A 21,579-nucleotide genomic window follows, 5' to 3' on the forward strand; every position below is an offset into this window, starting at 1 on the left:
GGAGATGGTCTATCGACCAATCAGGGCCATTCAAATACTGATGACGCCACAACACGGAAAACAGCGAAAAACGAACAACACAAAACAAAGCAGATCTTTTATTCTGTTTGAAATTGGACTACTGTACCACATTGGCCCCCACCGGGTTTACTTAAAAAAAAAACATCTCTAAATAAATCAATAACAATTAATCTGGCAGAATCCTGCGCAAAGTAACGCCGACCCAACCAAAACGGGTTACTACTACTACTGTGGCAGAATATTTATATTTGTAAAACGTTCTCCTAACAAATGTGGAAGTGCGAAAAGAAAAAAGAAAAACACGCACCCTGGGGACCTCAACTGAAAACAAGAATAAAGCTTTGTGGAGACGCTAAAATGTGTTTCCGTGTGAATGGGGCCACAAGAGGCCATGTTGGTTGGCGGATGTCCGAGGCTCAATCATTGATTTTTTTTTTTTTTGTCAGGGATGAAAGGACGCCTTTGTATCGTGGGAGATCGGCGGTGTCGGAAGCCTCCTGGCCTGCCTCCACTTTCAAACCATCGATGTCCTCTTTCCAGAGCCTGACCCCCCTTTTTTTTTCTTCCGAAGAGGCGTCGTACTTCCCAGTGGCCGGCGACCACCTCGGCGTTGTCAACACGGATGCCATTTGCCGCTCGCCGTCGGCGCTCCTTCGTACGGATCGGCCCGAAAGGGGCTCGGCGGCGGCTCGGTACGGCAGCGAGCGAAGGGCCCGCACCTCGGAGCCAGAAACGCTTTTGCCTTACTTGGCGCGGCAAAGGACACCAAGGGCGGAGTTGCCGTCACCGAGACGTGTCAGGCTCTCCACGGGAACATCGGGAGTCACACGAGCTTGACCGCCGCTTCCGCGCCGTCCGTCGCGCTTTCTGCCGGCAAGACCCTGAAGAAGCCATATTTTTGGAATCGGCTCTTCTTTTGCACGGGAGGCAGCGGCGTGCGCAATCTGCGTACCAACTGCCGCTCCAGCCACACGGACGCCCACGTTGAAAGCAGTCGGCGCAGACAGCGCCACCGCGGCGTCTTTTCCGTCGCGCTCGGGCCTGCGAGCTCCCGGACGAGGCGGGCCAAGTCCCGCGGGAGGCCGTAGCGAGGGAGGTTCCGGAAGCTCCGAGGGATGTCCCTGCTGCGGCCCAGGCCTCGGAAGTAGACCAGGGCGACTTCTCCGCCTTGGCGCCGGCGCTGCGCCCCCTCCAGACACATCAGGGCAGCCTCGAACACGGTCGGGATGACGGCGGAGGGCCGGTACACGTCGGCGGGCCGCTCATCGGCGCCATCTTTCTCCGGCTGGCGCGGGGAAGGCCCGTGGGCCTCGTCGCCGCGCCACCGCCGCCTCCACTTGCCGTAGGTCCGGTTGGCCTCGGGACTCCAGACGATCAAGACTTTTCCTCGCGCCTCCCGCACGGCCTCCCAGCGGCCGTAGAGCCAGGGCAGCGGGCCCAGGTCGGCCACGCCGCCCGCCCCGCCCAGGGCCAGGTGCACCGTGGCGTTCAGATCCCCGCCGAGCAGAGAAGCCAGAGCGCGGGCGGCCGAAACGTGGCGCCACGACGAGCACACCAGCAGCACCGGCTTGCCGATGGACAGCCGAGCTGCGCGGGGGGAGACCGCAGAGGAAATTCCGCATGAGTGAGTCCTCCGGCGTTCTCACGCAGAAACCGGCGCCGGCCGTTTCCGGAAAAGAATGAAAAGACGCTACTGACCCGTCGCTCTCTTCGTCACGAGGGAGGGGAGAAGAACGGCCGAGAAGGCCAGCGCGGCGAGGAGGAAGAAAGCCGCCGCCGCCCGCACACCCCGCCTGCCGCGAGTACCTGCGCAAACAGAGGCGGCGCACCACCGGTCCCGCGGGGAACGACAAGGGGGGGGGGGGGGGGGGGCGTCGAGCGTACTCACGGTGCGGGCACAGGATTCTTCGGCCCTTCAGGGCGGGAGAGGACTGCCACACCTGCGCCAATTCAAGCCGTGAGACGCGAAAGTTGGGCGGCGTCGGGCGGCGCTCCGACGTTACCTGCACGCACGCTCCCTCGCCCGCCCAGCCGAGGGGCACGTGGATCCGGCCGGCCGACGCCGCCTCCTGCCGGAGACAAAAAGGCAGCTTTCAGGTCCCGCCGCGGCGCCAGCGTGGCCGGTCCGCCTCCTTTTGGCCGCTCACCACCGCCACGGCGCGGACGGGCCCGCGGGCCGCGCACCCCCCGGCGCTCGGCGCGCACGCCTGAGCCCGGAAGGTGGCGGCCGCTGACGACTCCACGTCGATGGACGGGCCGGCTCGGAGAGAAACCCGCCACGATGGCGTCTCTGCAACACAGGGGAGGGGGGCGCGCGTCACGCTTTGCGAGGATGGGGGGGGGAGCGTTGAGACAAAAGTCAACAAGATTGAACTCACCGGCCCGGAAGGGGCACGAGACGTTGTGGCTGCCCCCCAGGGAAAACTGCAAGCACAAAAGCAGATGGGGAAACTCAGCGGGCGAATGAAGCCTTTTTTTTTTTTTGCTGTCAAAGGTCAAAGGTCAAAAGATGGCCACCTCCCTTCTTTGAGGGGCAAGGAAACCAGGCGGGCATCGGGGGCACCTTCCGCCCGGAGGCCGCGACGGCGCTCTCACCTTCACGCAGATCCGAGGGTGTCGATCCACCGCGGAGATGTCAAAGATCTGCGGGGGGGGGGGGGGGGGGGCACACGACGGGCGGTCTCCGTGAGTTGACCCGGCGGCAAGTCGGCCAGAGGTCCGCCGGCGCCAAAGCAACGTACCAGGTCGGTCCCGTCTTCCCGCGCGAGCAGGCTGGAGTCGGGCGAGGGCACGCAGACGTCCGGGTGGCGCCTCCAGCAGAGGGACGCCGAGACGGGGAAGTCGCGGGCGGGGCACGCCGAGCTCAAAGTCAGGCTGGACCGGTACAGCGTGACGGCGGAAGACGGCCACACGTCCGCCGCCGCGTCTGCCGACGAGCCGCGCGCGTTTGACAAAAATCTCCAAAACGCCGGCGGCCATCTTTTTTTTTTCTTGTGCCGTCCGCCGTACTCACCGGCGATCGGGAGGCCTTGCAGAGGACACGCCGTCTTGCGGAGGGGGTCCGCGTGGGTGGAAAAAACCTGCCGACGCAAGAGGAGACGTGACGGCAGCGACTCCCGACCGAGGCCGCCGCCGCGGGAAATCCAATTCCCAATATGGCGCCGTTCGATGACGTAAGGCGAGATGGGGGGGGCCAACGTACTTGCACGCAGACGCAAGGCAGCAGGAACGGGAAGCCCAGCAGGGCCCAGCGGCTCCGAGACGGGTCCATCTGGGAGGTACAAAAAAGAAAAGCAAATCACAGGAAATGTTGCGTTTGGGCGCTCGCGTGCCGGCCACGCTTACGACGGTGATGTTGGAAGGGCGGCGTTGGACGCAGTAGTGGGCGCTCTGCTTGTAGCACCACCTGGCGAGGACTTTGCTCTCCGACAGCACCGTCACGTTGATGGATTTGGAGGCGCGATCCACAGACACAGAGAAGTCGGCCACGGCCTCTGGAGTCACACGGGAGATAGCGCACGCATTCCCTACGGCTTCCGCCAACCTCCTCCGTCATCGAGCAAAGTCAACGATTCCCCCGCGACCGGGAAGTCGGCTTTTGTTTGGCTGCGCCGGGAACGGCCAGCGAGATTTGACACGCCTCCGTGACGATGCGGTACGGATGGAATCAGAAAAATGTGCTGGTATAGCACAAATTGGCCGGAGCACCCGCCAAAAAGCCACCAAGATCTCGGTGGCTATCATTTTCTTTAGCGCTCTGCGGCTTTGCGTTACGAGGCGTTCCGTGGCGGCCTCGGGCCCGCTTTTCTCCGGGTGCTCCCCTTTCCTCCCGCGAACCCCAAAACATGCACGGCAGGCTAACGGAAGGCCCTAGAGTCTCCCGAGGATCCGGGGCGCGCCCCGCCCGCCGCCCGAAAACGGATGGCCGGTCGACGGACGGCCTCTCCGGCGCTACGTCCCACCCGCTACCTGGTAGAGTGTAGTTGAGGCTGCAGCGCACCGACGCGGCGCTGTAGGACACGCTGAGCGGGAGCCGGCCCTTGGTCTCCACGCAGTCGATAAGCACCTCCCACTGGAAGAAAGACCAGCGCCCGCCTCCTGAGTACCGGCGACCCGTCGGCGTGTCGAAAAGGGGCTCAAAATGGAGGCCGAAAGACATTACCGAGCTCAAAGTGGCGTTGACGTGCGGCCCGGGCCGCTCGGAGCTCTCGTGACACAGCACTTGAATTTCATTGCCGTTCTTCCGATGGCGCCACGACACACACACACACACACACACGCACACACCAAAAGAGGTGACGCTGGTGAGGAAGATGATGATGAAGAGGAACAAAGAATGGGAGAAAACGAGGGGGCTGGCGAACCTTTTTCTTTGTTCTCTTGTATTTGAAGACGGGCCGGATGGTCTCTTTTGTCAAGGAGGTGATTTCGATGGTGGGGGCCAGACTCAAGTCTGGAACGGGCAAACATTTGCTTTCGTCCCGTCCCACCGCGACAACTCGGCTCGTGATGAGCGCCTACGCGGCTACGCGGCGCCTCCTACCTGCGTGTTGAATCCGCACCTGGACGCTGACGCAATTGCTGACGGAGGGATGGCGGGCGGTCTTGACGGGGCAGCCCTCCGCCTCGGGGGCTGCCCAACATGTCAACATGCATCATCATGACGGCAACAGGAAGACAAATTGCCAGGACGTGACTTGACTCACCGCTTTCGTGGGCCCTCTAGTGGCGTAAGAAGAAACACAAAACGCAATGATTTTCGACTTGCGTTTTTTTTTTTTTTTTTTTTTTTTTAATCAAACGACCGCTGAAAATGTTTGCCGCCGCGCCGCACTTTGTGAACAAACGACACAGTTTGCTGACGTCACACACTCCAACTCACATGGGTGAACTTTGGTCATAATTTCATTTTTTCTCTTCAATCGCGGAACGGACAAATGATGATGACGTAGTGCTTTTTTTATTCATCTTTTAACCGTGACAAAAGTAAGGAACATTTTGACATAAGTGCAAAGCACCTTGTTTTCTTTCACTTCTTGGAGAGCGACATTCCAGAGGAGCGTCGTTGTCGTCGGGACACCGTTTTCAAGAATTCAAGTCATTGAGCTCATTATCAAGAAAACATGCGGCGAAAACGTTTCCGAATCAGCTCGGGGGAGCCATTTTTATTTGTCCAAAGGAGCTACTTCAACAGGAGCACAAGTAAGGTGAAGAATGCACTTTGGACAGGGGCGAACGTTTTCTTTTCCGTTTCTTTCCTGCTCGGAGCAAACGAGTCCTGCGTGACTGCGCTCGTTCGGCACTCGCTCACCTGACACGACAAGCTGTCGCCGCGGTGGGGAAGCAGCAACCCGACGACGACGACGACGAGGGAAGCCAGGCGCCAACTTTCCGGTCGCATCGTCGCTTTGGAGCCAAATGCCGAACGAGAAACGACACTTGACTCGTCGCTCGTGGGGCCGGTCGCCGAGCGCCGAGTGGGCGTGGCGTCCCTCCCGGGAGCGTTTCTCGTCGCGGCGCTTGACACCGCCTCTCGCCGCAGCCACAAAACAACAATCGAGATTCGTCAATCAATTGGTGTGAATGTTCTTGTCTTTTTGCGACCAATCCAGGGTTTGCCCCCCCCACCCCCCCCGTCATCTGGGAGAGTCTCCGGCACGTGGAGTGTAGAATCTGAAGCTAATGCTATTGCTAGCTTGTTTCACAATAACGTCGAACCGAGAGCTGAAAGCGAGTCGAGGCAGCCCACACATACTCGCAGTTCGGCACGCGTGGAAACAGTTGTTCGCGAACTTTTTTTTGGGGGGGGGGCATCAATTACATGCAGATCTTCACAGGTGGCCCCAGTCCCTATCTTCTGCAAAGGCAGAGGGGAGTTGCCCCCAGTACTTAGCAGACATCTCTCAAAAGTTTGGGACGCTCGCAGCCATGATCGCGTCTCGTTTCGCGCCGCCAATTGGCTGTCGCGTCGAATGACGTCACGATGACGCCAAACTCGGATCCTCTCGTTTCCATCGCCATTTTGACCCGCATGACGTATGCGTCAAACTGGCCAAACTGGTCATTGTGAAAGTTTTTCTCTTTTGTTCTTCTCGTTTGTTGTGTCGCTGACATTTGGAGTGGAGCCACCAACGAGCAGAAAAACACATCAACAAACAACAGTCGAGACACACAAAAGCACAGCGTGGCACACATTTCCATTGTGTGTGTTTTTTAACATTTTTTTTATTAAAAACCTCTGCCAGCTGCATGAATATAAAACTTGTAAAGCGCTCATCTTGGGACAAAGCATCAGTGAGGCCGTGGCGTTGCCGCCTCACTTGGGGTCGCCGACCTGCGCGGCATTACAAAAGCTTCCAAACGGGAAGTGTCGGGATTACTAGTGACATCATGATTGTGAAGGTGACGTTTTAAAAAGATGGCCGAGTGTCGGCAGGGGCTCGCCAAGAGCCGCGCGCTGAATAAATTAGGCGGAATTACTTTCTGCTTTGTTTGGTGTCCGAAGGCGGACGTGCTTGGTTGAAGGCGGCTTTTTGCCTGCGCCGCGCGGCCACTTTTCTGGCCTCCTCTTTGTACACAATTCGGCACGTGCTTTTAATTACATGTCTGATTAAATAAAAAAAAAAGAAAAAGAGGACGACCGCGGCGGGCTGTTTCCGAGGCGCGCGAGCGAGCGCCAGCTTGCAGATTTCAAGAGGACGTGGGCAGTTGCGGTGAGAAGCCGGCCGGCGCTTTCAGTCGCTGTCGCTGGTCTCGCTGCTGGGGTCTCCTTGCACTTTGCTGCGGTGCTGCATGGCCCGGTGGTAGGCCACCTGCACCGACTTGCGGATGTTGGACTTGCGGCCCTCCAGCATCTTATCCTTGTCCAGCACCTGGTCCACGCCCAGCGGCACCAGCTTGGAGCGCGGCAGCCACTGCCTGCGTTTGGAAACGCCCGCGCAAACGCGCGCGCAGAGAAAACAAGAAAAGGCATGTCAGTCGGGCGCGATGCCGTTCAACTTGACTTTCCGGTGTGGACCTCCCCCCGCCCCTTTCTTTTTTAAACAGATCAAGTTTCAAGCCGTGAGCCGTTTAGTTTGGTCAGCAGCATTGCGCAAGTTCCTTCCAAAATGCAATCAATGACATGCATATTGCTCAAGTCCAAACTCGGGCTCGGGGGCCATTTGCGACCCGTTGTCCATTTTTCAGCGGCCCGCGACATGAAGAAACATTTGAGATGGGCCACAAGATTCACTAAAAAAGCTGAAGGTGTGCAGCATGAGGAGGGAGGGTGCCGTTGCTTCTCATATCTTGGTTATGACTGTTGCACATCGTGAAAGCGACTTTGGCGATCGCCTCGAGGACCGTGTGCAGCGCTCACCGCGAGCAAAATGGTTTGCGCTAGCCGCGCCGCGGACTCGTCTTTGCTTTGTGCCGAATTTTGGCGCAAACATCCGGTAGGAGGGGCCATCAACAGCACGAAGCCCCTCGCGATGCACCAGCGCAGCGATTTCAAAAGGTCACAGCCTACCGTTGACATTTGCGCTCGACATGTCGTCACGTTGGAAGGAAAAGGTGAGGGAGGCGCGCGCTCACGGCAGCATCGCATCAAACGCGGTCGGCGCCTCAAGCCCGCCCCCTTTCAACCGCCAAAACCGCACCCCCGCCCGGCGCTTCACATTTTCCCCCAAGTGCGCACACGCATGTGGCTGGCTGGCCCGCTTTCGACGCAAGCTCAGTGAATCATCAAAGAGCGTTTCACAGAAATGGGCCACCTGTGTGCACAGAGAGAAAGGGGGGAACCCGACCGCTCTCTTTTCTCCTTGTGTCACACGCGGCCGGCGTCCGCACGAATCCGGGAACAAAATGAACACGATTGCAGCAAACGCTGTCCAGCCCCCCATCCTACCCCCACCCACAAAAAAAAAAACACCACTGTTGTTCAAAGCTTCATGCAAATGGATTGACCTTTCAATGTCAATATTTGATGTGATGTGTATCATTGTTATTTATTTATTTATTTGTTTGATTGGGGGGAGGGGGGGGGGGTCCCCAACGTTCGGTAAGCGCTTTGTTCCAGCCGCAGCTGCTGTGACGGCGCCAGATCAAGAATGCCCTCTGCTCGACTTGGGCAAGAATCCATTTGATCAAACACACACACACACACACACACACACACTGCACGATGCAAGCGTGACGCTGCTGCCAATGTGGAGTCCAAATATTTGGACCGGCAAGCGCCTTCAAACGGACAAGTTCCCTTTCCTTGCCGCCACAAAGACGTGGACGAGAACCGCGGCGGGCGACGCCTTTGGCGGAATAAAGAAGAGCGAAGCGCTCACCAGGTTCTCTTGTTGTCGAAGAAGAGGACCAGGAAGAGGTGCTCGCGGGCTTCCTGGGTCATTTGCTCCCCGAGTTTGAGGACGTCCAGCGGGGGCACGGGGATGGGGACGCCGCGGTGGAACACGCCCTCGCGGGGCATTTTGGGGTCGATGATCTGCGCACAGCGGTCACCGTGTTTAAGGCGCCGCGGCCGCAGCCCGACGTCGCGCGGGACTCACCAAGGCGGGGTACGAAGGGTAGCCTCGGCACTTGGCCCACACCAAGTCCAGCGCCTCCAACGACGCGTAGTCGTCCGACGTCATCCAGCATCCCGCCCGCGCCCGTCCGCGCACCACTGACGGCCGCAAAACAAACAAAAAAAAAGGGGGCGGGGTGAGCGCGGCGCCACCTTCTCGTCTGCCCCCCACTCCCACAGACTCACGGTGCGAAACTCCCCGGGAGCCTCCGACCGAGTACGACTCGTTTTCCGTGCCGGAGGTCTCCTCGCTGCTGTCCTCCTGGAAGGCGGAGCGCGAGAAGGACGCCTTTCCGCGGCCCTGCTTCGACGGCGTCGTGCTGTCGACACAAGAGGAGAATCGGGTCCGTGACGGCACACGCGGGAGCGCCCAGGATGATATCGGGGGGTGGGTTCACGCTTCCGATCCGGACTCGGGGCCGTTCAAGGGAACGCCATCGCCATTGTGATTTGGGCAAGAACGCCCAACGGCGAGCCGTGTTTGCAAGCCTGCAGGCCCCGCCTCTTAAAGCCACGGGCACGGAGATAAACTGTGCGCGGTACTTCCTCCTGCAATTTGGTTTTAGGGGGAGTTCGCAAACCTTCGCCACCCGTTTCAAACGTGGGCTCGAGTAGGTCTGGATGAAGATGCGCCATTTTGGCGCGGTGAGACGGCAAGGCCGGCCCCCCGCGTCGGTCAGCGCTCGATCGCAACAAGGGACATCTGACCTGGTCCGGTCCGAGGCGGCGCTGCTGCTGCTGCTGCTGGTGGACTCGGAGTCGGAGCTGGAGCGCGGCAGACGCGTGTCGTTTCGGTACACGCGGAAGCTCTCCGTCACGGGCTGGTTCCCCCCATCGAATCCGTTGCTGGGCAGACCTGCGCGTCGGAGCGGAAATGTTGAGGCGACGCGGGCCTGACGGATGAGGGGGTACGCCGCTCATCGTAACGTGTCCGCGACGGCGTCCGGCGCCGTACGCGGGGACGAAGAACAACTCGATTTCATGGCGACTTGAAGAGTACGCTTTGACAAAGAATAAGGCATCCCCGAAGAGAAGCCGGACATCATCACAAGTACAGAGACAAAGACGGACACGCGGTAGAAATCAGCTGTCATTCATTTCCAAAGTGCGCCGCGGGCACCAATAAAGCGCCCTCTAGTGGTATATCAAACAAGTACCGTTTAGTTTTTTTTGGTTTTGTCCAGTAAGTGCTGCCAGTACAGCTCACTTGTATTTGCATGTAATTATTATATAACATAATATATATAAAATGATGGTCACTAGCAGGAAAGTATTTTGGGGAGTTGGCCGGAGTAGAAAAAAAAAATCACACAAAAGTACCTGGCAGCAGATCCTCATTGTCGCTGTCGCTGTCGGAGGTGGAGCTGGTGCGGGGGCTGCGGGGACGCTTCCTTTGCCTGCCCGGCGACAGCATGGGCAACTGAGGGGGCCCGATGGGGCTGGGGGCCACCCCTGCCGCCACGTAGCCCGGATCCCGGTTTTTGGGGGGGCGTCCGGGCCTCTTGGGAGGGCCGGCCATTTTGGGATTCTTCTTGGAGAAGAGAACGGACGTCCGGCGACCCACCTCCGGAGCCAAGGCGGACGACGACGCGCTCAGATCTGGTGAGAGTGACAAACCACGACAAATAGGAGTGGGACTCAAACACAATAAAGCCTAAAACAACATTAATAAATGCAATCGACAACCCCCCCCCCCCCCGAAATTTTATTCCTGCCTTTATCTGTAGTTTGAACTGTAAATACACAACACACGATCCCAAACAATTGAATAGCATTTCAACCTTGTCTCCCAACATCACCACGAAAAGCATTAAAAAAAAAAAATTCGTAAAGATCGGATTTTGGGATCAAACGGAGTTTTTCAGCGACTCGGCGAGAGGTGAATCGGCGAGGGACGGCGGTACCGACCCTTTCCGCCCAGCTCTTGACTGCTGCTCTCTTCGCCTTCGTCGTGGCGGCCCGCCGACGACGGGCGATGCGGGAGCGAAGCTCGATCGGCGCCGGGTCCTCCCCCGAGGGAATCGCGGGCCCCGCCCGGGGCGCCTTCTCGCTGGTGCGCCAGTTTCCTCTTGATGATGCTGAGCTCCTTGCGCAGAGCTTTGGCTCGGCGGGACTGGCCGATGCTGTGCTTCCCCGAGCTGGCCTCCTCCAGCCGCGCCTGCACGTAGAGCAGCTGCTCCTCCAGAGGCAAGCGCCGCCTGTTCTCCGGCACCAGGAGCTCTGTGGAGGGATCCGCGCGGCCAAAAAGAGGTGAAAACTACGAGTCAACTTCATCGGGCCGCCCCGAAACTTTTGAACGCGCCAGGTGAGGCTGACCGTTTGATGCTGAGCGCTAGCTCCTTGCGGCAATGGGGGGGTGACCCGCTTTTTGATTTGAGTTTTGAAAAATACTTTTGGGGAAAAAGTGAAACGGCTGGGATGCTACACCAAAAACGCGGATGGACACATCCGGCGGCCCAGATTCAGGAAGACGACGCTTCAGAAAATTCCAATTCACCATTTTTTTGGGGTGGTTTTATTTTTTTTTAGGCTGCTAACGTAATGGCAAGCACGCCACTCAGAAATGTGCAAATCCGACTCGGAATGCCACACCAGCCCCGAAGCCCGGCGCACGTTAGCGCTTCAGATGCCACGCGGAGCTCAGCGTTTGATGCCGTTTAGCAATTGTCCGGAGCGAGGGCGCGACGTTCCCAGCCAATTCTAATTCGAGCTGGACATTTCTGCCGCAGCCAGCCATCGCGTATTGCGCAGCTCAGCTGCTTGTTGTCGAAAAGTAGCAAATAAGAGCAGTTGGACAAATGCATTCAAAATTGCATCTGAACGCCACATTTGTTTTGCGTGTGTTTGCGTGTGCGCGGAGCAAAGCGACGCATTCAAGGACGACAGGCTAGTTTTGTCCGCAGCGGCCGGCTCACCGTCTTCGTTGGACGACAACGGCCAGTCTCGTTCTCGCTCTCGTTCTCGCTCTCGTTCCCGCTCCCGCTGGCGCTCCCGCTCCAGCGCCCGTCGGGTGTCAGGACTGGCCTCCCGGGGCAGGTGCATGCCGGTCTCGTAGTCGAAGCCGATCCTGTCCGCTTGGCGCCTGGCGCTCCTGATGACCACTCCGCCCATCTCCCGGAGGCGCAGGGCGGCCCGGTAGAACACCGTGTCCTTGGCGTTGTACTTGAGGCAGTTGTTGACGATGAGGCCAAAGTCGCCCTCGAAGGCCTCAAAAGTCAGATAGCGGTGGCTTTCCAGACGGTTCCACATGGTCTGGAAGTCCATGGGAGTGTCAATATGGTCCAGGTAGTCCGGCACCTGCGGCCACAGCGGGCAAAGCCAGTTTTGCGCGGAAAGCCCGGGTTTTGCGCTGCGCGGCTAGAAAAACGTTCCCGCGGGACGCGCTCTCGACGGCCCACCCCGCACTCCCACTGACCTCCGCAAGAGGCACGGGCTCAGTGAAAAAGTTGTTGGTGTCCCTCTCCTGCAACTGGTCCAGCGTGCTCCTCAGCAGCACCAGGAGGGGAGTCAGTTGCATCTCCAGCACCATCTGCTGCATTTTAATCTGAACGCAGAAAAGGAGGTTCAAGCGAGCGCGCCCGTCACACGCCTCGCTTAGACCCGACCTGCGGCCTTTCAAAGGTCACCCGGGTTGAGACGCGGCTCCGTTCACGCCTCTTGCCCTCCGGCCGAACGCCGTTTCACTCTTCAGATGGTTGCCCCGGAGGACCCCCAAGGACTATTTATTTTGGCCAATTTCAATCACCGGCGCGCAATCTCACCGTCTCCCTCTTGAGTTTTTCTCTCTTGCGGATGAGTTCCACGAGCAGCCGGGCCCTCTCCAGGTCGTGTCGCAGTCGCTGCCACGCCTTGAGTTGCTCCTTCAGAAGCGTTTGTTTCTCCTCGCCGTCCCTCTGCGGCGGCGAGATCAAACGCGGACGGGGTGAGGCGCGCGGTCGGCGAGAGACGGCGACGCGGAGCGGCCGGCCACGTACCGCGGGAAGTTGGGCCGAGGGCTGCGGCGGGACGGGCTCCGGGTGCCGTTGGGACTGCAGGTGCGTTTGAAGGCGCCGCAGCAGCGGGACGCCGTTGCGGCTTTGCCTCTTCAGGGTCCAGTAGCTGTGAAGCCGTTGCATGAACTGGCTCTTCCTGGGCACCGTTAAGTTGCTGGTGATTTTGCTCAGCCTGAATCAAATCAAACATCACTAATGAGCTCGCTTGACGAGTATCCGATCGCTCCGGAGAGCTCCGCTATCGCCACTCGCACATTCTGTTCCGTTTAGTCTCACGTGTGTTCTTTTACGCAGTACCTGTGAGGGGGTATGCAGGGGACGGACACCACGGGGGCGGCCGCCCGTCTCTCGGCCAAGATCTTCCTGGCTCTCTTCATCTTCAGCCGAGACTTGGCCTTGGCCCGCTTGGCCCGCTCCGAGCTCCAGCCCCTGGAGTCGTCGTCGTGGCCCGCGGCGGGCTCGTCGTCCTCCTCCGGTTCGCCTTCGCTCTGCGAGGAGCCGGCGCTGGCGCCGGCCGGCCCTCCGGCGGGCCGGGCCGATCCCGGAGGCGTGTGGATGTCGCAGTAGGCCGTCTTGCGCACGCTGAAGGAGGTTCCGTTGGCCCCCGTCTCCCGGACGGGCTCCATTTTCATGTAGAGGCCGGCTTGCTGCGCGCAGGTGACGTGGAAGGCGGTGTAGCAGTTGGCTTTGTGGCACTGGATGCAGGCGCCGGAGCCCCGCTGCTTGCAGATGTAGCAGGTCAGCTTCCAGCGCGCGGGGGGGATGTGCTCGATGCTGTCGATGGGCTCCAGGAAGACGGTGTTGGCGAAGCACACCTGACGAGCGGCGAGAAAACAAAAAAGCTTGAAAAATGGAAAGCGGGGGGGCAATCGGTGTCAAATGCCGGAATGCTCTCGCCGCGGCCCGAGGACGGCCGATTCGGTGACATGCTGTGCGCAGAGGTGCAAATAAGGCCGAAAAGTCCAAAGTGGCTTTCCGTTTGCGAGCGACGGCGCGGCTTGTGCGTTTGGAAGGGGGGGGCGGGGGGGGGGAAACCTACGCGCGGCGCTCGGGGTCGCGTCGGCTACATGGAAGCTGACCTCCGGGATCCAGAGGGCGCACACCACGTGAGCCCAGCGCGCGTCGTCCGTCTGTTTGAAGGCTCCTCCCTTGTTGGGGCACAGGGCGCAGTCCACCGCCCGACTGGGCGACTGCAGGCAGCGGCGACACAGCCACTGGCCCTCCGGGATGTAGGGCACGCCGTAGCACTCCTGGTGGACGGCCAGGTTGCACATGTCGCAGAAGAGGATCACGTTGCTGTTCTGACACTCGCCGTCGTTGCAAATGCAGCAGACGGCGTCCTCGTCGATCAGCGTGCTCGGGTCCGCCTGGTACCAAGCAAAGGCCGCCAACGTGAGACGCGGAGACGGCCGAGCCATCCCTATTTTGTAATACACGTTTTGACCCCATTATTTCATGAAGCGATGGAATAATCAACGATGAACCATTGCTGGAGGCTGTAAATTTCTAAAGATATCTTATCTTATCTTATTGTTGATTGAAGGAAAACTATCAATTTCCTTCAATCAAATCAAATTCTTTTGGGATTAGACTTTCGGCATGATTGTTTATCTTCTCCATGTTGCTTTCAATTAGTTGACTCATTTTGTGGTCTCTCATCAAAATAGTCAAACAATGACTTGAAAAAAAAAAAAATCTGAAAATGGTTACCACTAATGAGGGCGACATTAGCGAGCGCCGGTTTAAAGCTGCCCCCCCCGCAAGAAAAGAGCAAGAATGGCTCCGATGAAAAAGGGAAAGGAGCGCAGCTCCAAATGGCCCTCGCGGGCGCACCCGGCAGTGCCGCGGTACCTTGTTGTGGCTTTCAAAGTAGGACTCCTTCTCCAGACGGTCCATGAGGTACTCGAAGACCTCCTGAGGAATGGGCGTGACGCCGTCCATCCGCCGCTTGTCGTTCATGATGTCCAGCCAGATGTAGTCCTCCTCGTCGATGTCGTACTCCACCTCCTCGTCCAGCTCCTCCACCGACTTGTCCATGTACCTGAAGTCAAAGGCCCCCCGCGGCGCCGGTCACACGGACGCCACCTTGCACGGGTCCACTCCCAACCCGGGCTACACTTAGCCGCCCCCCCCCTAACATACAAAGTCGAGGTCCTGTATACTTTTCGACGGACCTCTGCAACACAATCCAAATGAATTTCAAGCCCCCGAAATTGGCCCACAGAAAATGCCGCGTCGGCGCGCCTGGAAGAGGCGGGGCCGAGCGAGTCGGCGCCGTCACTTTGACAAACTTCCTCCATTTTCTGCACTGTCGATTTGAAATCGTAGCCCCCTTTTTCTTTCTTTGTTTGGAATCCGCTTCATTCGTGAATCCATTTTTTAAATAGGCAAATCTGACCTGTAGTAAGAGGACGGGCGCGGGGGCGCGTCGGGCCTGTCTTGGTCCAGTTCGCGGAAGACGGCCTCCGGCAGCTTGACGGCGGGGCCCGACTGGGCGCCGTGGTGGTAGGCCGAGCCCTCCTTCTTCTTTTCTTTGCTTTTGTGCTTGCCAGACTTGGGCGTGGCTTTGCCCCCGTTGGAGGACGCGACGTCGGGCCGCTCGTTGCCGGCGCCGCCCGCCTCGCCGCCGCCGTCGCTCCCGTTGCACGCCCCCGCCGAGTGGACGCCCGGGACGGACGGCGGGTCGTCTTCGCCGTCGCTGTCCTCCTCCGACACCACGTCGATGTTCTCGAAGATGCTGATGCGGTGAACGCGGCCTTGGATCTCCAGCTCCACCATGCGCTGCGCCTGGGCGTAGGTCATGGCGTCCCTGCCCGGGGAGCGCGACGGCTCCGAGCGACCGGGGCTGCGGGGCGAGCTGCCGCCGCGCCCCGGCCCCGCCCCTTGCTCCGGCCCGCCCTCGTCCGGATCCGGCGAGCCGGCGAGCGGCGCGCGAGGCGGCCGCCCCTTGCGCTTCTTGTGGGGCGCGGCCTGCGCGGGCGGCGGGTTGTCGTGGTCATAGTGGTACAGGTGGTACTCGATGCCGCTGTAGCTCTTGTAGACCTTGCGGCAGCTCTCCACGGGACACTCGTAAGGCGGCTTGCTGGCCCGCAGGTTGTGGCAGAAGGTCTTGACGTCAAAGTCCAGTCCCATCACGCCAACGGCGGCCGCGGCCGGCTCGGACGCTGCTCGGGTTTACATCTGAAAACGAGGCGGGACATTTCACGCTTGTGGGCGGCACCCTGCCCGCGGTGCACGGTGACGCCGCCCTGGGGTAAAGGTGTCAGAATAGCGCCTTGACCGGTGTCCCAAAAGACACAAATCAAATGGTCCCCCCCTCCCGAAATCGGTGTGCAACTCCAAGTTTGTGTTTTGACAACAGAAACATAAAGATACCCGACGACACTCGTTTGCATATCATTGATATTGCACCCAAGTTACGGCATTGGATGGTGACTATGTTCGAAGGCTTTAGGTCCTAGTAGTACATTTCGCATATTTTCGAACTCGAGTTGGCTTAAACTAGGGGGGGGGGGGACAAAGCCGTTTCTGGTGGCCGGCGATGATGTCGGAGGTGTAAACGATACTAAAACATCTGGATACATTGCTACGCGTGCCAGAGGCAATAGCCAAAGTTGGTTTATTTTCCCTTTCCGTATTAGCGAATGTCGAATGTGTCAACAAAGCTAACTGAAATGGACGTATTCTCGCCTTCCGGGTGTGTACGGCACAGATGTGGCGAGTGAGCTTTTTTTTGTCGCAGCGAAACGTGCTTTCGGTCGACTTGTGTACACTAACAGCGAGTTGAGGACCAAACTTCCGCACGTCAGCAAAGCTAACGTTAGCGTAGCACGGGGCCACTTGTCGCCGCAATCGAGCTGGTGAGCACCCCCCACGCGTGTTCGCTTCTTACACGCGTCTGAAGTGCAAAAAGCACAAAAAGAACCACACGAGCGTTTTCGGCGGTCGCTCGGCTCGTTTCGCGCGATCTGGGACGCTCGTTTACTGCATTTGCGAGCATTCGTTAGCTTCCAACCCGGGGGCGTTGCGGGGGGGATTTGGGAACTCTTTTAAGCCGATCGAAAGGCGAACAAGGACATTCGGTCCGCAAGTTGACTTTCGATCAGCCTTTCCCTCCAACGGCGACGAGCACCTCACCGCTCGGCTCCAGTCTCGACTCGGTCCCCGCTGAGCATCCGAATGACAACATTGCGCTCCGTTTGGAATTTAGCGCTACGCCTGCCGGCGTCAGCTAATGTTCCCCCCGACGAGCCACGAAACGCCACAAAGCAGCCGCCCGCCAAGCGGGGCCCAAACACTCGCTGCTTTACTATCCCAGTCTTTCATTTACTGGCGGATAGCAAGCGACGTTCACTTACCCCTTCCATCGCATCGCACCGAGCCTTCCGAGGCTCACGCATCGACGCCGAGTGGTTCCCGGGTCCCAGGAGACGACGTTTGAGGCGAGCGCGCGGTTGTTTCAGGAAACAATGTCCTCTCGCGGGCGTTGCATTGCGTGCGGAAAAGAAATCCAAAAAGAAAAAGTCGGAGAGAAACGAACGATTCGGTCAGTTGGGCCGAATCACAAAGGGGGCCGCCATTGCTCCAACAACGCCGTCGTCTTGGGCGCCCGTCGGCACATTCGACACACAAAGCGGGAAAACAGGGATCCTTTCCCAGACCCCCCCCCCCTCTCTCAGTTTTCGCCTTTGTTACTGGGTCACATTTTGGGGGTTCGTATCAACTTGTTTAATTGGCCTTTGTAATCCCGTGTGATCAACATCGTTCTCATGTCGCGTCCGAGCGAATCTGCCGCTTTGTAGACTATCCGTCTTCGACCTCACGAAATCGAAAACTGCCTTCTTGGTGGAACGTGTTTATTCATAAACTAAAATAACATTCCAAAACATATTGACGCCAATGTGTCTTAAATGAGGCCGGAAATTTGTATTTCATGGATTGTAATCTGAAAAATGGAAGCAGATGGGGGTGTAACGACCCTAACCGTTCAATTCAAATGTAGTGCACAAGTCATACAAAATAACGAAATAAATGTTTTAAAAGTAAGGAGTTGCAAAAGGTTGGATTCAAAAGTACCGTACTTAAAATAAACGCAGCACTGGATTAAAAGCAACATTGAAAGCAGTCTACCATGAACCACTAGACGGGTGCTTTCGGTCCATCCATCCATCACCCGAGCCTCTCATCCCGACACGTTAATAAGAGTGGACGGGTGCTTCGTTTCAAATCAAAACAATCCAATGTGACCGTCAGACTGAAAATATTTATTTGTCTCTCAACACGATCAAACAGTGCAGCGGGTCGGATGAGTGACGCAGCGTGGCAGGTCAAAGTAATCTCTCTCCCCCCCCCTCGCCATGGGAGCGAATTAACTGTGAGGGAACGCCAGCCGCCACCTAAATTTGTCCAGTGAGTCCTCTACGCAGAACAAACAAAAACAAAGCAGAAGCGCCCAGAGAGAAATGCCAGAGAACAAAAGTCTCTTTCAACCGGAAGTACCGTAACTCCCCAAAGTAGAGGATTCTGCATCAATGACTACTAAAGTCCCAATTCCAAGCGAATTGATACCGTGACTCCCAAGCCACCTCTGCACAAAGTTGAACAAAATAGACTGTTGACGACTCTGTACAATTCACAGCTTGCAAAGATCCTTGATAGGTTTAAGAAACGTCCGTGCTTTTTGCTGAGCTGTAAGAATGGCAAACGCTTCAAAATAAAAGCGCAAGAATAAATTGTGCAAATCTTGTGCCGCCGTCTATGAAAACGAGACAAGCAGCAAAACAAGAACCGTTTGACCCAAAAGAGGCTCGCGTCCGCTTGCAGCGTCCTGCCTCCTTCATTCATTTTTCCTTTGGGCGGCAACGGTGTTTTTCCATCACCACAACATACTGCCAAAGGAGAGGAGGTCCCCCCCCCCCCTGAAAAAAAGTCATTTGATGGTTTGAAGAAGAGCATTTGCTGTGTCGATATTGCAGTGCGACAACCGCATTCCGAAGCAAAAAACCACCCAAAACATGTCCGCTACAGTGAAAAAGAAAAAGACTTGACTCAAGCGAGCTGTGAAATCAAGGACAGAAGAACAAGTTGAAGGTTCAAGGCACGACATTCCGTCAACGTGAATACCATTTGGTGTCTGAAACCAAAGCCGCAGGTTTTGGATTAGTGTTGAAAGTGCTCCGTCAAAGATGAAAAAGGAGCGCATTTGACAAGAAGCACGCACGTCCTTCGTTCTTCTCTAAGCGGTCGTTGCGGGGACGCGGTCCAGACACGCCGATGACGTAGCGCGGCCTCCGGGTTAGCTAGTCCCGGCGGAGTTTGGGCGCCTCTGTTGTTTGATCTGGTTGAAGGAGGGGGGCCGGCGATGGGCCGCCGCCTCCTTCGCCCGGTCGTCTGCCAACTGGCGCAGGTCCTCGCGAAAGCGTCTTTTCTTATTGTTGCCGTTGTTCGTCTGGAGCCGAGGCGACGGCGGCGAGGGTGCGGCCGTGGCGGCGGCGTTGGCGCGGAACGAAGACCCTGAAGAAAAGACGTCGGGCTGACGCAAATGCCCGCTACGAAAGATCAAAGGTGACATATTCACCAACACTTTTGGCCAGACAATCTACAACAGGACAGTCACAAATGGCCGCCACAGGATGCAGGCAATGACACAAATGAGCATGCAACCCCCCACCCCTCCAAAACGTGTCAACTGAACAATCTCAGGAGCACCGACTACAATTGCATTTTCAAGTGCAGGAAAAAAAATGAAAAAATGACGTGCACACACGTGAATGAAGAATGAAAAGGGATTTTTTTTTGGGGGGTGGGGGGGCTGCAAGCAAGTAAAGGAGATTAGTTACTATGACTGCGCTCTTTGCCTAGACATAGTCGTTTCAGTGTGGACCCTACAAAGAGGTACAAGAGCACAAGACGGAGCATTAGGCCCAAGACATCGGCAACGTGCACAATGAATAAAAAATAACAATCATAATCATAATAATAATTTTTATCCGTTTGTGTTCATATTGTATTTAATTGAAAGATGTTTGTTGTTGTTTTTTTCTCTTTCTCCTTTCTTCTTTCTACATACATTCTTGCTGCTGGAGGCTGTAAATTTCCCCAGTGTGGGACGAATAAAGGATATCTTATCTTATCTTATCTTTATTGAGCTGGCAAACGGGAGAAAAAGAGCAGCTTCCCATCCGGCGGGAAGGCCGCCAACAAGGCCTCGGCTTCTTTTTGTCTCCTCTTTGATTTGCTCGCCCTCTTCTCCAACAACGAAGCAGAGGAGGGTGGAGCTTTCTGTGCCTGCGACGGGCCAATTTGACGGGCGACTCGCAAAAAAGCTCGGCAGAAGCGTCTGCCTTTAAGCCGACGTTTCAGGACAAACCGAGAATGCAAAACAAGTGTGCGGCGACGTCCGAAGACCGCCAAGCGCCCAAGTCGCGCTCGTCTACAATCAAGATTGTGGCAATGAAGCAGAGGAAGGAACGAATACAAACAGATGGACACAGTCACGGGTCTGCTGAGGAATCGAGCGCGTGGTTTGCCACTCGGTTGAAAGGCGACTCTCTCCGACGTTTGGTGGTAAACCGTCCAGCCTGTGAGAAAATCATATCAGAGGAGAGAAGAGAAGAAACTTCAGACTTTTTTGTAGGAAAAAAAATAAAAATTCAACCTCATCATAAGAGTTGGAGTCTAATCATACCTCGGCTCGTCAAGTTCGCGGTGCCGTCGGCGCGTTGGCCCGCGTGGATGTGGTCCGAGGAGAAAGAGCCTTTGAAGGAACGCGGTTGGCAGGTGTGGACTCGCTCGGGGCTGGCGCCGCGCTGCCCGCCGGAGCGCTCGGATGGCGCCCAACTCTTGGCGGGGGATCCCGAGGAACTTCCAGAACTTTCCCCTTTGGTGGGACGAGAAGACCAAAGCAAACATTGCCGCGTGGAATCCCCGCATGGAGCCGGAGCCGGCGCCCCCCCCCCCCCCCCCCCCCCAAAGCCGCCCACCTTTTCTCTGGGCCGCGTCGGCGCCGAGATGGCTTTTGAGCTGCCGCACCACCGGATTGAGCAATTTTCCCGCCTTGACTTTGTGTTTGGCGGCCTTGCGTCGGCGGCCGCAGGGAGGCGCGGCGTGAGGCAGGCCCGCGTTGGGGGGCGGCCGTTTGCCCACCTCTCGGTACAGACGCTCGATCTCGCTCCTCTGGAAGGCCTGCAGTTCCGATATCTCCTTCATGTGCCTGCTCACATTGGTAAAAAAAAAAAAAAAAACCTTCAAATTAGTGGAGCGCATCCGGTTTCTCCACAGCTCCGTCGGATGCTTTGATCAACTTTGCGGCAATGGCGCTTGTGTGATTTTTCTTTTGCTAAACCCTCACGAGGAGGCGGCTTTGAAGGACTTCTCCCCCCCCCCCCCCCCCCACCTTTCGAAAACGTTGTCCCTCCCCAGGTGTGAACGCAAAGTGTGACTTGCGATGGGCTGGCGACCGGTTCAGGGTGTGCGTGCGAGTCAACTTACTTTTCTCTCAGCTTGTGAAGTTCTTTCCTCATGTCCGCGTCCTCCAATTCAGAGTCATTATCGCTACTGACGTAGGAAGAGGGGGCGTGGCCGTTCATTTCCAACGGCCGTCAGTTCGGCGAATCGGAGCTCTGCTCGCTTTTACTCCGACCGGAGCGCTTGAGGAAGGCCGCCGCCCTCTTGACCAGCTCGTTCTCGGCCGGGCCCCGGAGGCCCCCCGCCGGGAGAGCTCCGCCGACGCCGTCCTCTCGCGCCGAGTCCGGGCGGCAGCGGCTCGGAGAAGCCGGCGAGGCAGGCTGGCAGCTCGTGCCCGCGCGCGTTCCAGAGACTCGCCGGCTTCCGCGGCCGCGCCCCTCGTGACGAAATGGCGGCCCGACCAATCAGGCGGCAAGAGCGCGAGGCCGCGCAACAAAAGTCAACGGACCCGACAATGAAACCACGGTCAGGTCGTTGCCGCGTTGACGAACCCCTCAACTTACACGAGCATTGAAAAAAGATGCTCCAAACTTGCTGGGATCA

The 21,579-nt window shown here is 57.6% G+C and overlaps 3 protein-coding genes across 8 annotated transcripts; all 3 read right to left on the reverse strand.

Annotated features, from left to right (window-relative positions):
* Positions 1 to 82: 82 nt before the first annotated feature.
* LOC127596788 (interleukin-17 receptor E-like) lies at positions 83 to 5,563 on the reverse strand. Of its 3 annotated transcripts, XM_052059643.1 has the most exons (17): positions 5,333 to 5,563; positions 4,728 to 4,743; positions 4,565 to 4,654; positions 4,184 to 4,474; positions 3,991 to 4,093; positions 3,367 to 3,515; positions 3,224 to 3,292; positions 3,035 to 3,101; positions 2,763 to 2,947; positions 2,617 to 2,664; positions 2,400 to 2,445; positions 2,169 to 2,311; positions 2,025 to 2,090; positions 1,910 to 1,961; positions 1,720 to 1,827; positions 974 to 1,608; positions 83 to 902 (listed from the first exon to the last, which is right to left on the reverse strand). In XM_052059643.1, the coding sequence occupies exons 7-17, from the start codon at positions 3,290 to 3,292 to the stop codon at positions 765 to 767; spliced, it is 1,557 nt and encodes a 518-aa protein (XP_051915603.1). In that variant the 5' UTR covers positions 3,367 to 3,515; positions 3,991 to 4,093; positions 4,184 to 4,474; positions 4,565 to 4,654; positions 4,728 to 4,743; positions 5,333 to 5,563; the 3' UTR covers positions 83 to 764. The 3 variants fall into 3 exon arrangements, with proteins under 3 accessions (XP_051915603.1, XP_051915600.1, XP_051915602.1); XM_052059640.1 differs by having other exon boundaries at positions 1,910 to 2,090; XM_052059642.1 differs by lacking the exons at positions 3,991 to 4,093; positions 4,184 to 4,474; positions 4,565 to 4,654; positions 4,728 to 4,743; positions 5,333 to 5,563 and having other exon boundaries at positions 1,910 to 2,090; positions 3,367 to 3,982.
* A 658-nt stretch (positions 5,564 to 6,221) lies between these two features.
* On the reverse strand, positions 6,222 to 17,396 carry LOC127596785 (peregrin-like). Of its 3 annotated transcripts, XM_052059637.1 has the most exons (16): positions 16,929 to 17,394; positions 14,969 to 15,750; positions 14,422 to 14,611; positions 13,650 to 13,937; positions 12,868 to 13,385; positions 12,553 to 12,742; positions 12,340 to 12,471; positions 11,994 to 12,122; positions 11,494 to 11,875; positions 10,487 to 10,798; positions 9,899 to 10,177; positions 9,287 to 9,434; positions 8,765 to 8,898; positions 8,562 to 8,677; positions 8,343 to 8,497; positions 6,222 to 6,939 (listed from the first exon to the last, which is right to left on the reverse strand). In XM_052059637.1, exons 2-16 carry the CDS (start codon positions 15,700 to 15,702, stop codon positions 6,756 to 6,758), a joined length of 3,891 nt encoding a protein of 1,296 aa, XP_051915597.1. In that variant the 5' UTR covers positions 15,703 to 15,750; positions 16,929 to 17,394; the 3' UTR covers positions 6,222 to 6,755. The 3 variants fall into 3 exon arrangements, with proteins under 3 accessions (XP_051915597.1, XP_051915598.1, XP_051915596.1); XM_052059638.1 differs by lacking the exon at positions 10,487 to 10,798 and having other exon boundaries at positions 16,929 to 17,396; XM_052059636.1 differs by having other exon boundaries at positions 12,340 to 12,742; positions 16,929 to 17,395.
* Positions 17,397 to 17,811: 415 nt separating this feature from the next.
* On the reverse strand, positions 17,812 to 21,334 carry LOC127596791 (serine/threonine-protein kinase WNK2-like). 2 transcript variants are annotated; one of them, XM_052059647.1, is made up of 6 exons: positions 21,061 to 21,334; positions 20,553 to 20,782; positions 20,258 to 20,449; positions 20,052 to 20,150; positions 19,410 to 19,454; positions 17,812 to 19,083 (listed from the first exon to the last, which is right to left on the reverse strand). In XM_052059647.1, exons 1-6 carry the CDS (start codon positions 21,156 to 21,158, stop codon positions 18,866 to 18,868), a joined length of 882 nt encoding a protein of 293 aa, XP_051915607.1. In that variant the 5' UTR covers positions 21,159 to 21,334; the 3' UTR covers positions 17,812 to 18,865. The 2 variants fall into 2 exon arrangements, with proteins under 2 accessions (XP_051915607.1, XP_051915608.1); XM_052059648.1 differs by lacking the exon at positions 19,410 to 19,454.
* Between the last annotated feature and the right edge of the window lie 245 nt (positions 21,335 to 21,579).

This window comes from Hippocampus zosterae, chromosome 2, assembly GCF_025434085.1.
Source record: "Hippocampus zosterae strain Florida chromosome 2, ASM2543408v3, whole genome shotgun sequence".
Lineage (NCBI taxonomy): Eukaryota > Metazoa > Chordata > Actinopteri > Syngnathiformes > Syngnathidae > Hippocampus > Hippocampus zosterae.

Bases quoted from the DNA above. Each gene is read 5' to 3' on its own strand.
- LOC127596788 (XM_052059640.1), bottom strand. From the start codon at position 3,292: ATGGACCCGTCTCGGAGCCGCTGGGCCCTGCTGGGCTTCCCGTTCCTG. The intron at 2,948-3,034 runs GTGAGTACGGCG...GCTCGTCGGCAG, and splicing joins GCAAGGCCTCCCGATCGCCG to ACGCGGCGGCGGACGTGTGG. The intron at 1,828-1,909 runs GTGAGTACGCTC...CTGTTTGCGCAG, and splicing joins AAGAATCCTGTGCCCGCACC to GTACTCGCGGCAGGCGGGGT.
- LOC127596785 (XM_052059636.1), bottom strand. From the start codon at position 15,702: ATGGGACTGGACTTTGACGTCAAGACCTTCTGCCACAACCTGCGGGCC. The intron at 9,435-9,898 runs GTACTTTTGTGT...TCCGACGCGCAG, and splicing joins CAATGAGGATCTGCTGCCAG to GTCTGCCCAGCAACGGATTC. The intron at 8,498-8,561 runs GTGAGTCCCGCG...CGCTGTGCGCAG, and splicing joins ACCCTTCGTACCCCGCCTTG to ATCATCGACCCCAAAATGCC.
- LOC127596791 (XM_052059647.1), bottom strand. From the start codon at position 21,158: ATGAACGGCCACGCCCCCTCTTCCTACGTCAGTAGCGATAATGACTCT. The intron at 20,450-20,552 runs GTGGGCGGCTTT...GTCCCACCAAAG, and splicing joins CGACGCGGCCCAGAGAAAAG to GGGAAAGTTCTGGAAGTTCC. The intron at 19,455-20,051 runs GTTTGTATTCGT...ACCTCTTTGTAG, and splicing joins ACCCGTGACTGTGTCCATCT to GGTCCACACTGAAACGACTA.